At 60.6% G+C, this 14,156-nt stretch overlaps 2 protein-coding genes across 11 annotated transcripts in view; both read left to right on the forward strand.

Moving 5' to 3' along the window:
* The window catches only part of PARP10 (poly(ADP-ribose) polymerase family member 10), a 10,800-nt gene extending 9,179 nt beyond the window's left edge, over positions 1-1,621 (forward strand). For all 5 annotated transcript variants that reach the window (XM_019630303.1, XM_019630301.1, XM_019630302.1 and 2 more), the window contains 2 exons: positions 730-904; positions 980-1,621. In XM_019630303.1, coding sequence (XP_019485848.1) covers positions 730-904; positions 980-1,326 — 522 coding nt within the window. In that variant the 3' untranslated portion in view covers positions 1,327-1,621. The remainder of the gene's footprint in view (positions 1-729; positions 905-979) is intronic.
* A 216-nt stretch (positions 1,622-1,837) lies between these two features.
* The window catches only part of PLEC (plectin), a 53,623-nt gene continuing 41,304 nt past the window's right edge, over positions 1,838-14,156 (forward strand). For 3 of the 6 annotated variants that reach the window (XM_019630268.1, XM_019630270.1, XM_019630274.1), the window contains exon 1: positions 5,868-6,013. In XM_019630268.1, the coding sequence (XP_019485813.1) occupies positions 5,929-6,013 (85 nt within the window). In that variant the 5' untranslated portion in view covers positions 5,868-5,928. Of the gene's footprint in view, positions 2,099-2,519; positions 2,717-3,418; positions 3,618-5,867; positions 6,014-14,156 lie in introns of those variants that run through there. The other 3 variants (XM_019630255.1, XM_019630259.1, XM_019630257.1) reach the window with 2 other exon arrangements.

Below are 14,156 nucleotides of genomic sequence, written 5' to 3' on the forward strand. Positions count from 1 at the left end.
GAGGGCAGTGTCACTGGCCCTCATATGTGGGATCCGAACCCGGGCCCTCTGGAGTCCCAAGGCAGCTCTTAACCAACGCGCCACTTGGCCAGCCCTCAGTTTCCATCTCTTTGTTAGTTCTACACTCTGAGTCGCTCCTTTACTCCGTCTCCATCATCTTATTCGGCTTACCCACTGGATTTATTCAGCAATTCCATTCTTTTAAAAAATATTTTTTTTAAAGTTCATCAGTTCCATTCTCCATGTGAGAACTCGCTAATGCGCAGGATTTCTTGCACAGCTGCTTCCTGTCCTGTGGGTGTGATGATCTTTCGCACCCTTCCACAGAGACTAGTTGGACTAGTTCAGGAACCGCTGGGTCCTCCACAGCTGACAGTGGAGCTGGTCTCCCTGATCTTCCAGGCCCTGAGGGTCCAAGGGCATCTCTTGGTGTCGGGAATGAAGTCCCGTGGGCGGTGTGGGCACCTGGCTCATCTTTTCTTTGTGGAGGCCGGGTTGTGGGTGCTGGTGCTGGTGAGTGGGTGGGTTTGCCACCTGCAGGCCTCCCTGGAAGCTCTCCAGTGCCACTTGGGGCCCCATCCAGGTGGCTGGACAGAGCACAGTTGGAGCTGTGAGGTCTTCCCAGACCCTGACCTCCTCCAAGACGGCTCAGCTCTGCCTCCCTGCCCTCCCGCCCAGGGAGGGTCAGGGGGGGGGTCTCCACAAGCCATGGCCGCCTTGCCCCCGCAGGTGGAGCGCGTTGTGCACCTGCTGCTGCAGCAGCAGTATGAGCTGCACCGGGAGCGCCTGGAGCAGCGCTGTGAGCAGCGCCCGGCCGAGCACGTGCTGTACCACGGCACCACGGCAACCGCTGTCGCTGACATCTGCGCCTATGGCTTTAACCGCAGCTTCTGCGGCCGCAACGGTGAGGCCGGGACCAGGCAGGGGAGCGGGTTCTGCCCACCCTGGCGACCCTGACCCCCGCCCATCCCACTCGCAGGCACACTCTACGGGCAGGGCGTGTACTTCGCCAAGCGCGCCTCCCTATCGGTGCAAGACCGCTACTCGCCCCCCAACGCCGATGGCCACAAGGCGGTGTTCGTGGCGCGGGTGCTGACGGGCGACTACGGGCAAGGCCGCCGGGGGTTGCGGGCGCCCCCTCTGCGGGCCCCTGGCCACGCGCTCCTACGTTATGACAGCGCCGTGGACTGCCTTCACCAGCCCAGCATCTTCGTCATTTTCCACGACACCCAGGCGCTGCCCACCCACCTCATCACGTGCGAGCACATGCCCCAAGCTCCCCCAGGGAACCCCATTGGGCTCTTGGGCAACTTCCTGGCCAGCTAACTCTAGAGGCCCCGCACGACTCTTCATTTGACTTCAGGCTCCCGCTCCGTACGGCCTTACCGCACCCTTGGCTGCCTGAGCTGCCCTGGGGGTGTCCCTGCTACCGGCTGCAGTGCGGAGACCGGTGGCGCGACAACGAGGGCTGGGGCCCGGTACCCGCCTGGGCCTGCCCAGCCACCACACCGGGGTTCACAGAGCCCGGGCGGAGGGCCCAGGGCCCGACACCGCCCGCCTCGGCCAGACCTCGCCCAAGCGGATTCTGTCATTTGAATAAACGTGAAACCAGGCGGAGGAACTCGATGCAGCTCCGGATCGATCTCTGTTGGGGGAGGGGGAGGGACCTCGGCGTGTCTAGGGGCAGGGGCGGCGGGGGCAGAGTCCGTGCTCCTTTGGGGCGGTCCTGGGCTGCCGGCAAGGCTAACCCAGCGCGTACCGAGCGACCCCACGTCGCCTTAGTGTCACGCATGCTCCCTCAACAACGTCTCCTTGCCGACCGGCCCGCCCTGCACACGTTGGGGAGGCGGCTGTGCCCAGCGATAGGGGTTGTGCGCGGCTGGGGCGCTGCCCAGGCCGAGCCGCACTCGCGTTCCAGCCCCGCCGCCTCGGTGAGCCCCTGGCCCCGCGCGCACACTGGTCCCCGGATCGCACGGGCGGCGCTCGGTTTGGAGCCTGGGCGGGGCTCCGGGCTCGCCCCGCCTGCGCCGTCTCCGCAGCTCTCCCGGTCCAAGCAGTCTGGCTGCAGCGGCCGAGCCTAGCCGAGCTGAGCTACCAGGCACGTAAGACCGGGACCGGGATGGAGAGGCGCGCATCGTGCAGAAACTGAGGGGTGGGGGTGAAGAGGGGCTCTCCGGCCGCAGGCGTCCCGGAACTAGGGGCTGTGTCGCGGCCCATTCTCCCTCCGGAGGACACCACCTCTGCGCGCCGGAGACTGCGGAACTGGACGGGCGGTGCCCGGGGTGTGGGCAGGAAAGACTGTTGGGTTGGCGCGGACAACCGCGGGGCACCAGTCTGGGGGCAGAAGCAGAGGCGGCCTGTGGGAGGCGGGGCGGGGCGGAGTGGCCCCCAGCTCGGTGCCCGCTGCCTCCTCAGCCTTTAGCCTGAGGGCAGAGGCACAGTGCCCACATTGTGCCCCCACGCCACCCCACCCCCGCCGGGACAGAGCGCCATTCACCTCCCGCACGCCAGCGTTCTTGGGGGTGGGGGAGCTGAGAAGTGCGCGCGTGGGTGTGCGGGCGCCCTGGCAGCGCTGGCGGGTGCGGGTGTGAGTGTGTGCACGGCGCGCTGCTGGAGCAGCGGTCCGAGCTCCCTCCCAGCCTTGCGGCAGCCGAGCTCCTGCGGCCCACGCCGCTGCGGCTCCAGCTATTTATAGGCGTTCACTGCGGAGACCGAGGTGGGACTGTGCGGGGCTGGGGGTGGGGTGGGGACACGGGGAGTCCTAGAGGCTGAGACAGGTCTCAGGTAGGAGGTAGAGCGCCGCTGTACAGGGGATGGGGTCAGGATCCTTCCCCGATGGGAGGGGAGGGGGGTGACCTGGCTTTCCTGCTGATCAGAGGTTTGGAGGAGACAGGGTCCAGGTTTGGGATGGGGGGGGGAGGCCAGCTCCTGAGTGATGGGGTGGAGGGGAGGGTCAGTGTCCAAGTGAAGGTAATCGTCTCCACCCATTCCCGTTGGACAGGGTAGAGGGTGGAGGGTGGGGGCAGAGCCCTTTGATGGGGTTAGCCCATAGATGACAGCGTGGAGGGGTTAGCATTTGAGTGACTAAGAGAAGGGAGGGGCAGCCAGTGGGGGGAGTCAATGTCCTAGCGATAGACTGGCAGGAGTGAGCTCAGTGTCTGGGAGGGGTCACTGTGCGGTATCTGAGCGGGGGTGAGCTGGAGGGGCAGAGGCCAGCTGTGGACTGGGGAGACAGGTCGTGGATATCTAGGTTAGAGGGTGGGGTTCTGTGTGGATGAGGTGAAACATAGGAGGAGTGTGGGTGTCAGTGTCCGGGTAATAGGGTGGGTGGGTGGGGCCAGTGTCTAGGTTAAGGTGGTGGGCCAGTGTGCAGTACCCTCCCAGGGCTGTGACCCGCCCCCTCCTGCTCCCTCTCCAGGAGACCATGTCGGGAGAGGACCAGGAGGTGCCGGCAGTGGCTGAGGATGGCTCCAACGGAGGCAGCGGCTCACCCAGCCCCGGGGACACACTGCCTTGGAACCTGGGGAAGACACAGCGGAGTCGGAGACGCGGAGGTGGCTCTGGGGGCAATGGGAGTGTCTTGGACCCTGCCGAGAGGGCAGTCATCCGCATTGCAGGTAACGCGGAAGGGCCTCCTCTGTTCAGTGTGTATGTGCTGGCTTGTTGACAGAGCACCTGCTGTGTGCAGGTGTAGGACTGGGAGGAGAGGGCTTCTCCTGTCCCAGGTGACTGCAGGCAGCACAGCGCCACCTGCTGGCCCCACCCAGTTTGCTACATGAGGCCTGAGGTTGAGCTTCCTGAAGTTGAGCTTGCTGCGGTGGCGCCATCACTGGTCAGGTGACAAGGGTCCAGTGCTCAAATTTCAAGATACTTTCTAGGGCTCCTGAGGCAGAGTTGCCTCCTAGGCCCTTGGCCTGTGCTGCCACTATAGGGGGCAGTGGAAGCATGTAGCAGCAGCACAGGAGGGACCCCCTCACCGCCCCTTCCCCCCCCCAACCAGGCCTTTCTAGTAGCTGCCATTCTGGGGACGAGGATGGGAAAGGCCCAGCGAGAGACCCCCCAACAGTGTAGGGCTGGCAGCTGGACACTGGACCCTCCCTTTGGGAAGCCGGAAGCCCCTGTGGGATGTGCTGAGCCAGGGAGGAGCCTGCTTAGGGTCTCTACACCGAGGCTGTGCAGTCCTGACAGCATTTCACCACTAGGACCAGGCCAGGCATCCTGGAGGGCGGGGCTGGCCCCTGAGGAGGCCAGGAGGGAGATTCGAGGCCTGCGGGGAGAGGCCGGAAGGCCAGCTGCAGAGCAAGGACGGTGCTGGGGTCAGCGAGGGACTTTGTGGGTGGAAGTACATGCAAGAGCCCGTGGAAACGCAGAGGGCCAGGACGACAGGATGGCTGCCCCCAACCCCAGGGGCCGTATGAGCTGCCAGCCCTTTTCACACACCACATACGGATTTTAAAAACGAGGTCCTTTTTTACCCACATGAAAGCCAGTCAGGGACGGTCTTCCACACCCTGGCCTTTCTTCGAGTCTCCCGGCCCCGTGCTGGGGTCTGCAGCTCTCATGTCCACGAGCTATGCGGCAGCCAGGGCCCAGGGCAGGGCCTCTGTGCACTGGCCTGCTACTGTCTTAGGAGGATTCCTAGAAGAGGGGCTTCCAGTCACGAGTATGTCCTGGAGTAGAATTAACCCCTGGTTGTTCACAAAAGGTGAAAGAATTCACAGACTCAGAAAAGTAAAAAAGCAAAGACAGTTTTATTAAAGGTTGGGCAGAGAGAGAATGTCTGTGGCCGAGTCCAAAGAAGACGGCTGCCCCCCGGTAGTAAAGAAACACCAGCGGGTGCGCGGCGCGTGTGTGTGTGTGTGTGTGTGTGTGTGTGTGTGTGTGTTACGGGGCAGAGTCTCAGGGTGGACAGCTGTACCCAACTTCAGGTTAGCTTTTTCTTATATAGAAAAGGGGAGTCTGTCAGGCAGGTATGAGGGCTGATGTCACTTCCTAGGGTCTGGTCTGTTTGAAGACAATGTTATCTCTGGACTTGGACTTGGCCACTGCGGCCTGGGACTTTATGTGTCACCAGTAAAAACTGCAAGGGAGTTGTAAATTGGATTCCAGTGTCAGGGCACCTGAGGATCAGGATGGATCAAACTGCAAACTAAGTCTAATTACATTATTGATTTACTGAATTTCACCCTTCCAGGGTATGCAGCACTTAAGGGAGAGGCGGGGGTGTTCCAGAGAGGAGAACATTTGTCAGGGCTGAGAGACAGGGGTCTTTGCCACTTTGATGGGTGGAAAAGAATGTCTGATTTTCACCAAGCGTTTTCTTTCTTCTGTAAATTTCCCATTTCATTCCTTTTACACAAAGTTGTTGTTGCTTTTTCCCGTTTTAAGGGCCCTTTTTATGTTGCTAATACAAACTCTAGCTCCAATGTTGCAAGGGAAGAATGCCAGGGAGCCGCGGAGGGAGCAGAGGGATGAGGGAGGGGCGCGCCGGCGGAGGTCAGGTGAGCTCGCTGGACCTGGCAGGGTCGCCGGAAAGGTCGAACTGGCGAGGGAGGGGGCCGCTGCGGGGCTGGGAGCGGGGCGAGGGGTATTCAGGCTGTTGGCAGGCCCACGACCCGGTCGGGAGCGGGAAGGGGTGTGCGCCCGCTGGCACGCGCGTGGGGCCGAGACTCGGAGCCCGCGGAGCCCGCTCCAGCGGAGCCAAGGCCCGCAGGCGCCCAGGCGCGCGGCCGCAGCTCCCCTGGGCCGGGCCGGCCCCGGTCCCCGGGCCCCGCCCTACCCCACCCCGCCCGTGGGGCATCCTGGGTGCGGGGCGGGGCGGGGGCGGCCCCTTTAAGCGGCGTTTGCGACCGCAGGGACAGAGTGGCGGCGGAGGGCTGGAGGCTCGCTCCGCGCCGCAGCGCCCCGCCGCGTCCCGTGCCCGCCGGCATGGCCGCCCTGCTGCCTCCCGGCCCGCCGCCCGACGAGCAGGACTTCATCCAGGCCTACGAGGAGGTGTGGGAGAGGTACAAAGGTACGGCGCCGCCGGCCCGGGCAGCCCCTCCAGCCTGACAGCCCGGCCGCTGACACCTTGTCCGCAGTTGCCGTCCCCATCGCGGCCCAGACAGAGCCCAGCCCCCTCCCGCCTCGCCGGACCCCGCGGCCCCGGCGCCCAGGGACGAAGCCGGCGCGCTCGGCGCAGCCCCCTCAGTCATGCCCTTAATAGGGCATCGCGCGGCGCGGGTAGCTGGGGTGGGCCGTGTCTCAGCGGGGGCTCCCAGGGCCAGCGTCCAGTGTCCGGAGTCTATGCTCAGCAGACACGTGGGTCAAGGCTGAGCTGGGTGCCTCCCCCGTGGGGCGGGGGCGGCTGCCACCGCCTGGCAGTGGGTCGCATAGTTGTGGCCTCTTCTCACCTCCCAAACTGGCCAGCGCCTAGGTTGCCGCCCTTCCTTGGCAGGGACCCCTGTTATACCCCTTCAGTGTCCCCTGGGGGACAGCTGTGGGCTGGGGACGTCAAGGCAGTCCCCTTTTCCTCTTTAGAGGAACCCGCTCTGTGGCTTTTGGCAGACCCCCTCTCCTGCTCCACGCCCCCTGGGGCCTATGTGGACCTGCCCAGATTCTTAACTGCTGTCAGCCACCAGCACCAAAGCCTGGGTCCCCCGGCTCTGAGCAGACATGGACACAGCCCTGTCTCCCGTCCCACAGAGCGTTGGGGGCCTGGGAGTGAGCTGCTGCAGAGGGTTGAGGTGGGGGCCCTGGGCAGAGCCGACCAGAGCAGGTCCCAGCAGCACATGGCCGGTTTTGCTGGCTCTGCCCCCAAGGGCAGCTCAGGGAGAGAGGTGCTGCCGGGGCCCTGCCTGCAGTCCTGTGGAACCTCTCTCCACCTGCTGACCTCGCCTAGGCAGGGGGAGCTTCCACCTGGCCCAGGCCCACTTTTGCCCCAGGTCCCCTGCTGACAGCCTGTGCTGGGTCCTGTGCTGGGTGAGCGTGCTGTGGTTCTCTTTGTCAGCGTGCTAGCCAACCAGTTTGTCTCTGCGAGTTCACCTGGGCCTGGTAGAGACACTCCTGTGACAATGGGCAGCCTGACCACTGCACTCACAGGGAAGGAAGGCACAGCTCATTCTCTGCATGGCTGCCCAGCTGTGGAGGGCCCACCTGGACAGGCCCAGGGCAGGGAAGCATCTGCCCACCTGGGCCACGGCGTTCATGACAAACCCCAGGACAGAGCTGTTTATGAACTGGCCACTCTGTTTAAACAGGGGACACAGTGCTTCATTCTAGAATCCCTGGTCTCATCAGGTTGCAGGGTTGCGTGTGGCACCACGCTGAAGCGTCCTGGCCTGAGTAGCAAGCTCCCGCCACTCCCAGGAGTGAGGCCTGGCAGATTCCTGGGGGCTCGCATCTCAGTGCCCCCTCCCCAGCCCAGCTTCTCTGGACACCAGCGTTGGACACACTGGGCTGCCAGGAGGCCCACGTCCACCTCCTGGGCTTGGAGGGTGGAGGCTGGTGAGAGGCCAGTGGGTGACTCTTGCCCGTTCCTGTCTGTGGGTGCCAGGGTGCCTGCCCGGAGCCTGGGTGCAGCTCCCCACTGTGTGGCCCAGGCCTGAGGGCGGCTGACAGTTGCCAGGCAGGAGAGCCTGTGCTGGGGGCTCCCTGCGCAGAGCCTGGAGTAGGGAGGGCTTCTGGGGCACAGCAGGCACCTCTGCGTCTCCTCAGCTCGTTGCTTGAGCCAAGAGAATGGGTGAGGGGCTGGGCTGGTGCCTGTGGTCAGGCCAGAGCCACGGCCAGCCCCAGGAGTGGCCTAGAGGAGGAGGTCGGGCTATGGGCCCCATGGCTGACTGGACCTACTAGAGGCCTGAGGCCTGATCCTGTCCCTGGAGGTGGAGGGCTGCCCCAGGGAGGGAGGCAGGTCAGAGCCCTGATGTCAGTCAGCGAGTGACTGCTGGGGGCTGCGGGTGGGGAGGAGCCCCTCTCCTGGGCTGGCCCTGCCTCAGGGCTCCTCCACGAGCCCTGCACACCCTGTCCTGGTCCATCACTGGGCCCAGGAGGGGCACTGGCTTTGGCCTCCTGACCACTCCCCCACTGGCACTCCCCCCAGCCTCACCCTTCCATGCTCTTACTCACCAGAAGCAGCTGCTTCTGGTCTCCCTTCCAAAGTCCAGCCTCTTAGCCCCTCACCCCAGTGACCGCCACCCCCTCCCACCCCCACAACAGTCAGGCTCTTCCCTGGACACGTCATCCCCAGCTTGCCCCCTGGAAATCCCCAGTCATTAGGAATGGTTGCTGCTCCTCCCAGAACTTTCTGTTTCCTGCCTGCCTGAGCCCCTTGCCCCTCCCTGTCCTCCCAGAGATTCCTGTGGGGCTGAGGCCCCTGGGGCCTGTGGCGGGAGAGCTCTGGGTCCCCATGGGAGGGCCTCCCTTGCCCACCACCAGGCAGCCCAGCTGCAAGGGGTGGGCTGACTGTCAGGCCCCAGAACCTGGCCTGTGCCAGCTCACAGGGCCTGGGCCACCTGCTATGCCAGGGGAACCTGGAGAGGCGTAAGGTCAGGCTTGGGAGGGCAGGGAAGGGCTTGAGGTGGGCGGACACTTGAGAGCAGGTGAATGGGAACGGTTGTCAGGTGCAGAAGGAGCCGCCCCAGCCTCCCAAGTGGTGCCTGCCTGTCTTTGGGTGCAGGGCAGGAGGTGGAGAGTGGGGCCGGGCAATGACCTCAAGGTTTTCCCCTCAGGGCTGGGAGCAGGGTGACAGCAGTCAGTGTGGATTGGTGGGTAGGGTTTGGAGGCCGGAGGATCTGCTGCCAGGTCCTGGGGGTGGGGCAGTGGGTGTGGAGAGGGGAGAGCTGAGGTGGGTACTGTGGGTCAGTGTGTGGGGTCCGGCCCCCAGGCAAGGGACTGAGGCAGGGAGCTGCAGGAGGTACCCACCTGGGAGACCTGCATTGGCCGGGGGAGGAGGTGAGGCAGGAGAGAGACCAGGACGAGTGTATCAGGAGTGTCAGCGTGTCTACAGTGCGTGTGCCGAGCACAGGTCTTTCCTCAAGTCTCGGCTGTGGGGGCTCCCCCTCCTCCTTGGCAGGCCCAGCCATTGTGCCTGGCACCCTCCTCGAGTGTCCCATCCTCTCCAGCACTGGACTCTGAGCTCGGTTATCTGTGTTCCTGGCACCAGCCCTAGGCCCTCAGCCAGTGATGCTGGGTGCTTACATGGGTGAGTGGGTGATGGCATGGTTGTCATCTTTGGTGGCCAGAGCTCAGCTGGCAGGAGCCGAGGCTGGAGGGCATTTGGGGCTCTTTGGAGAGGGTTTTTGGTGTGTTTAGTGTCAAAAGTAAAACATGCTCAAAAAACAAAGATCCAACAGAAAACAGCCAAGCACTGTACAAGTATATAGAGAAAAATGAGTTAAGTCACAGCTCTGGCTGGCTGGGGTGGCCAATGTGTGTGTGTGGGAGGTGGTGGTGGGGGTGTTCAGTGGTTTTTATCACATCAGTAGACTTGTGCCACCACCAGCACAGTCAGTCAGAACATTTACATCACCTGCCATTTCACACATGGGCGTGCCCCGCTTTACCACGTCACTATAGTGTGTTTTTTACAAACCGAAGGCGTGTGGCAACCCAGCATCGAGCAAGTCTATCGGTGCCATTTTCCCAACAGACTCAGGTGGTGGTGGCATTTTTTAGCCATCAAACATTTTTCAGACACAGCGCTCCCACACACTTCCCGGACTGCAGTGTGGTGTGCGCGGAACTCCTGTAGGCACCGGGGATCCCAATGTTCCTGTGACTGGCCTCATTCCCACATTCGCTTTGTCGCCGTGGCCCGGCCCGGAACGTGCAGCCTCTCAGAGACCTGCCAGTAACCGAAATCATACAGCTTGGATATGGCTTCTTCACCCAGAATGGTGTTTTCGGGGTTCATCCTGCAGTAGCATGTGCTGCCACTTTATTCCTTCTGGGGTGGAACGCTAGGCCCTGGATGGATTCACTACGCTGTTCAGCCTCGTGTCGGTCGTGGACACTGGCAATTGTGGACAACACTGCTGTGGCATTTGTGGGCCTGTGTTTTGTGCACGTGTGTTTTCGTCTCTTGGGGAGGCGCCGAGGAGAGAGACTTGGGTCATGTGGTGTTCTGTGCTGACTGCTCGAAGGACTTCTGACTGTTTTCCAAAGCAGCCTCACCTTCCGCCGTTCCTGTGAGGTGTGCATGAGGCTTCCCGTTTCTTCATGTCCTCACCCACACCCCCGTTACCTGCCGTTTTGATTGCAGACACCCAGTCCTAGTGGGTGTGAAGTAGCATCTCCCGGGCTGGGGGCTAGCTGTGCATCTCTTGATGCTGTTGAGCACCTTCTCAGAGCCTGTTGGCCGTTTGTGTGTCTTTGCAGAAATGCCTGTCCATCCAGATCCTCTGTCCATTTTTTAAATTTTTAAAAAAGATTTTATTGGGGAATGGGAACAGCCAAGTTGTTGTCCTTCAATCTTAGTTGTGGAGGGCGCAGCTAGCTCACCTCCAAGTCCAGTCGCTATCTGGTTGCCCGTAGGCAGTGCATGGCAGCTCAGCTCAAGGTGCTGTGTTCAGTCTTAGTTGCAGGTGGGCACAGCCCACCAGTCCATGCGGGAGGCGTACCGGCAACCTTGTTGTTAGGAGCACGAGCTCTCACCAATTGAGACACCCTGCTGCCTGTTGGCAGCTCAGCGGCAGCTCCGCTCAGGTGCAGCTCACTGGCCCATGTGGGAATCGAACCGGCGGCCCTGTTGCTCAGAGCTCGTGCTCTTAACCAACTGAGCCACTCGGCCAGCCCTCCTCTGTCCATTTTTAAATTGGGCTTTTATGTTTTTATTATTGAGTTGTAAGTGTCCTTTATGTATTTTAGACGCAAGTCCCTTGTCAGATATGTGATTTGTAAAAACTTTCTCTGATTTGTGGGTTGTCTTTATATTTCCTTGATTGTGTCCTTTGAAGCACAAATGTTTTTCATTATGGTGAAGTCTGATTTATCTTTTTCTTGGTTGCTTGTGCTTTTGGTGTCATAGCTAAGAAACAATGAGCTATTCCAAAGTCGTGAAGATTTATGCCTGTTTTCTTTTCAAGAGTTTTACAGTTTTCATTCTTACATTTAGGTCTTCGATCCATTTTGAATTAATTATTGAGTATGGCGCAAGGTAGGGGTCCAGTGTCATCTTTTTGCCTGGTGAGGTCTGAGGCTAGGATCTGGGTACCTCGGGAAGGGACTCAAGGAGGTCAGGGAGGGGCGATGCAGGTGGTGGGCCAGGTGCCGAGACCCACCGTGGTATGGGCCAAGGGCAGTGCCCACAGCGGACATGGGGGTGCAGGGCTGGGAGACCTGGTGCTCTGGGTGCCTGATGAGGCCATGGGTGGTGAGGGCAGGGACCCAAGAAGGGCGTGGGGCTGGGTCATCTGGTGGCTGCCCAAGATGATGGTGGACTGGGTGGAGGGGAGTCAGGAACTGGCTCTCAGGTGATGAGAGGCAGGTACCCACACAGAAGACTGGGACACCCATCTGCAGGGCCTGCTCTCCTTCTCTCCTCTGGGGGAGCCTGGGTCATGGTTTAGCTGCGGGAGGGTCGTCCTAGCTGGACGGTCAGCTCTCGGCGGGGACTTTTACTGCTGCTTCGAGGAGAAGGGGATCTGGGGCCAGGAAGAGGATGGGGGGCACTTGCTCCCCTCTCTGGATCCTGGGTGGGGGCACATTCGGGGCCACTGCATTGCTGCAGGAGGAAGGCCCTAGAAGGACATGGTGTGGCTGGTCTGCAGTCTGGGAGGCCTGGGACAGGCTGGTGGGTCAGGTGGGCTGGGGACAGTGCGGGTAGGGGAGACCTCCACAGGGGGCACTCTGCGGGCGCTGGAATTATGGGCCTTCATGGCGCAGGTGTGAGGCAGCTAGCAGAAGGCCAGAAAGAGGTGTCCCCATGTGCTTCCCACATGTGGCCTTTATGATCTTTGTTCTGTTCTTTTTTTGTTTTTCAAATGAGTGTGTATTGTGAACTTTTGAAATGCATGTTTCTTTCTCCTTCTTAAATGAGTGGCTACATGGGAAGCTCATAGGACAGGCACAGGAGTAGGCATCAAGTGACACACTGAGGTCGCCGTCACCGTCATTATGACCACAGGAACTCATGGTTGTTTCTGGAATACAAATAGCCCCAGAGAACACCCCCTGTGCTAGGGTCCCGGGGCTGCCATCGCAAAGTGCCACAGCCTGGATGGCCTAACACAGCAGGACTTGATTCTCTCGTGGTGCCGAAGGCCACAAGTCCACAGTCGAGGCGTCACAGGGCCACAATCCCTCTGAGGCTCTGGGGCAGCTTCTCTCCGGTCTCTCCCAGCCGGGTGGAGCCGGCCCTCCCTGGCTTGGGCTTGTGGCTGCGTCTCCAGTCTCTGCCTCCATCTTCAACGTGGCTTCTCCCCTGTGTCTTCTCGTCTGGCCTTTCTAAGGACATGTGTTCCCGAGTAATCCAGGATGGTCTCATCTCAAGATTCTCAGCTGAATTACAACTGCAAAGACCCTTTTCCCAACAAGGGCACATTTAGGGGCTTGGGGATAAACATATATTTTGGGGGCCACCATCCCACCACTGCAGTGTGCCATTAGGCCCCCTAAAATTCACGCCTGTGATGTGTAAAATACATTCACCCCATCTCAGCATCCCCCAAAGTCTCAACCCAAAATGTCATGTATGTCTCATCAGCTCAAAAGCCCCAAGTCTCATTTAAGTGGTCTAAATCGGGTATTGGTGAGGCTCCGGACAAGGTCCAGCCTGGGGAAAATTCCTCTCTATCTGTGGGCCCGTGACACTGGACAGTGAGTTGGCCAGACTACCATGGTGGGACCAGCATAGAACAGACACCCCATTTCAAAGGGAAACAGAAAGCAATAAAGGGCTTCTCAGCCCCAAGTGAGTGTGCGGCCCGCAGGCAGTTCCGTTAAGGTCGAAGGCCTGACAGTGCCCCTGTGTGCCTGACTCTGCCTCCAGGCCCGCGGCACCCTCTGGGCCCAAGGCTCTGCCCGTGGAGTCATTTTCCTCCCTCTGGAGGCGGGCACATATTTGAAGCTGAGCAGCTCTGTCACCCCACTCCCTGCCTAGAGGACCCCAGGATTCCAGTGGCCTTCCTTTGTCTCATCCTGTGTCTATCTTCTCCAGTCCAAACAGGAGGTGCTTCTGCTGATACAACCTTCTTGTAAATCTGGTGGGTCTCCCGTGTATGTCACGGGATCCACATGTCCAGTAGGAGGACCCTCAGGCCTTTCCTGGACGGCCCCTTTCTATTCCTGGCTTCCGCTGAGATGGTTGAGGGGACCGATGAGTCAGACATGTCATGTCTTCAGCCGAAGGGCCAGTCACGCCCGTGGCTTCCTCTCCAGATTGTGCTTTCCTGACAATGAGTCTCCCCACAGTAGCGTCTTCTGCCGTGTGAATAGGCTGTGGATTTCTCACATCACCCGTGCTGCCCCTTTCTTGCTTGACAGTCCGTTCCACGGTGTGTGTCTTTCCCCCTGTCCTGCCCAGTGTGCAGCCAGAGGACAGCAGGTCACACTTTCCACACTGGGCCTGGAAGTCTCAGCCAACGATCCGCGTGTGTCACTTACACGCTGTCCCTTCCACCCTTCTGCGGTTTCCTGCCCCTTTAATAAGGGTCCCCTTTCTCCGTGCCCAGCGCTACGCTCCTCCTTGCCTCCGTCCTCAGAGCTGCCCCTTGAAGTCCATCATCTACAAACAGTCTGTTCAAGGCGGCCGTGCTCCTCATGACTCTCCAGCCTCTGTCCAGGGCCCAATTTCAAAGCCAGTTCCACACTTTGAGGTGTTTGTCACAGTAGCACCCTGTTCCCAGAAACAAAATCTTTATTAGTTTCATGTGTCTGTCACAACAAACGACCACACACACAAGTGGTCTGAAATGACTGCAGTGTGTTGTCTCACAGTCCTGGAGGCCACAGGTCCAAAGACAAGGTGGGGCAGGGCCGCACTTATTCCCACGGCTCCAGGGAAGACCCTTCCGCGACTCCCCCGGCTTCTGGTGGCCACTGGCGTTTCTGGGTGGCGGCCGCATCCCTCCAGTCTCTGCCCCCTTTTCTCTTCGCCTGTCTTTGATGAGGACACTTGTCATTAGACTCAGGGCCCATCCAGATAATCCATGGATGATTTCATCTCCAGATCCTTAACTGAA

This window comes from Hipposideros armiger, unplaced genomic scaffold (genome assembly GCF_001890085.2).
Source record: "Hipposideros armiger isolate ML-2016 unplaced genomic scaffold, ASM189008v1 scaffold_897, whole genome shotgun sequence".
Lineage (NCBI taxonomy): Eukaryota > Metazoa > Chordata > Mammalia > Chiroptera > Hipposideridae > Hipposideros > Hipposideros armiger.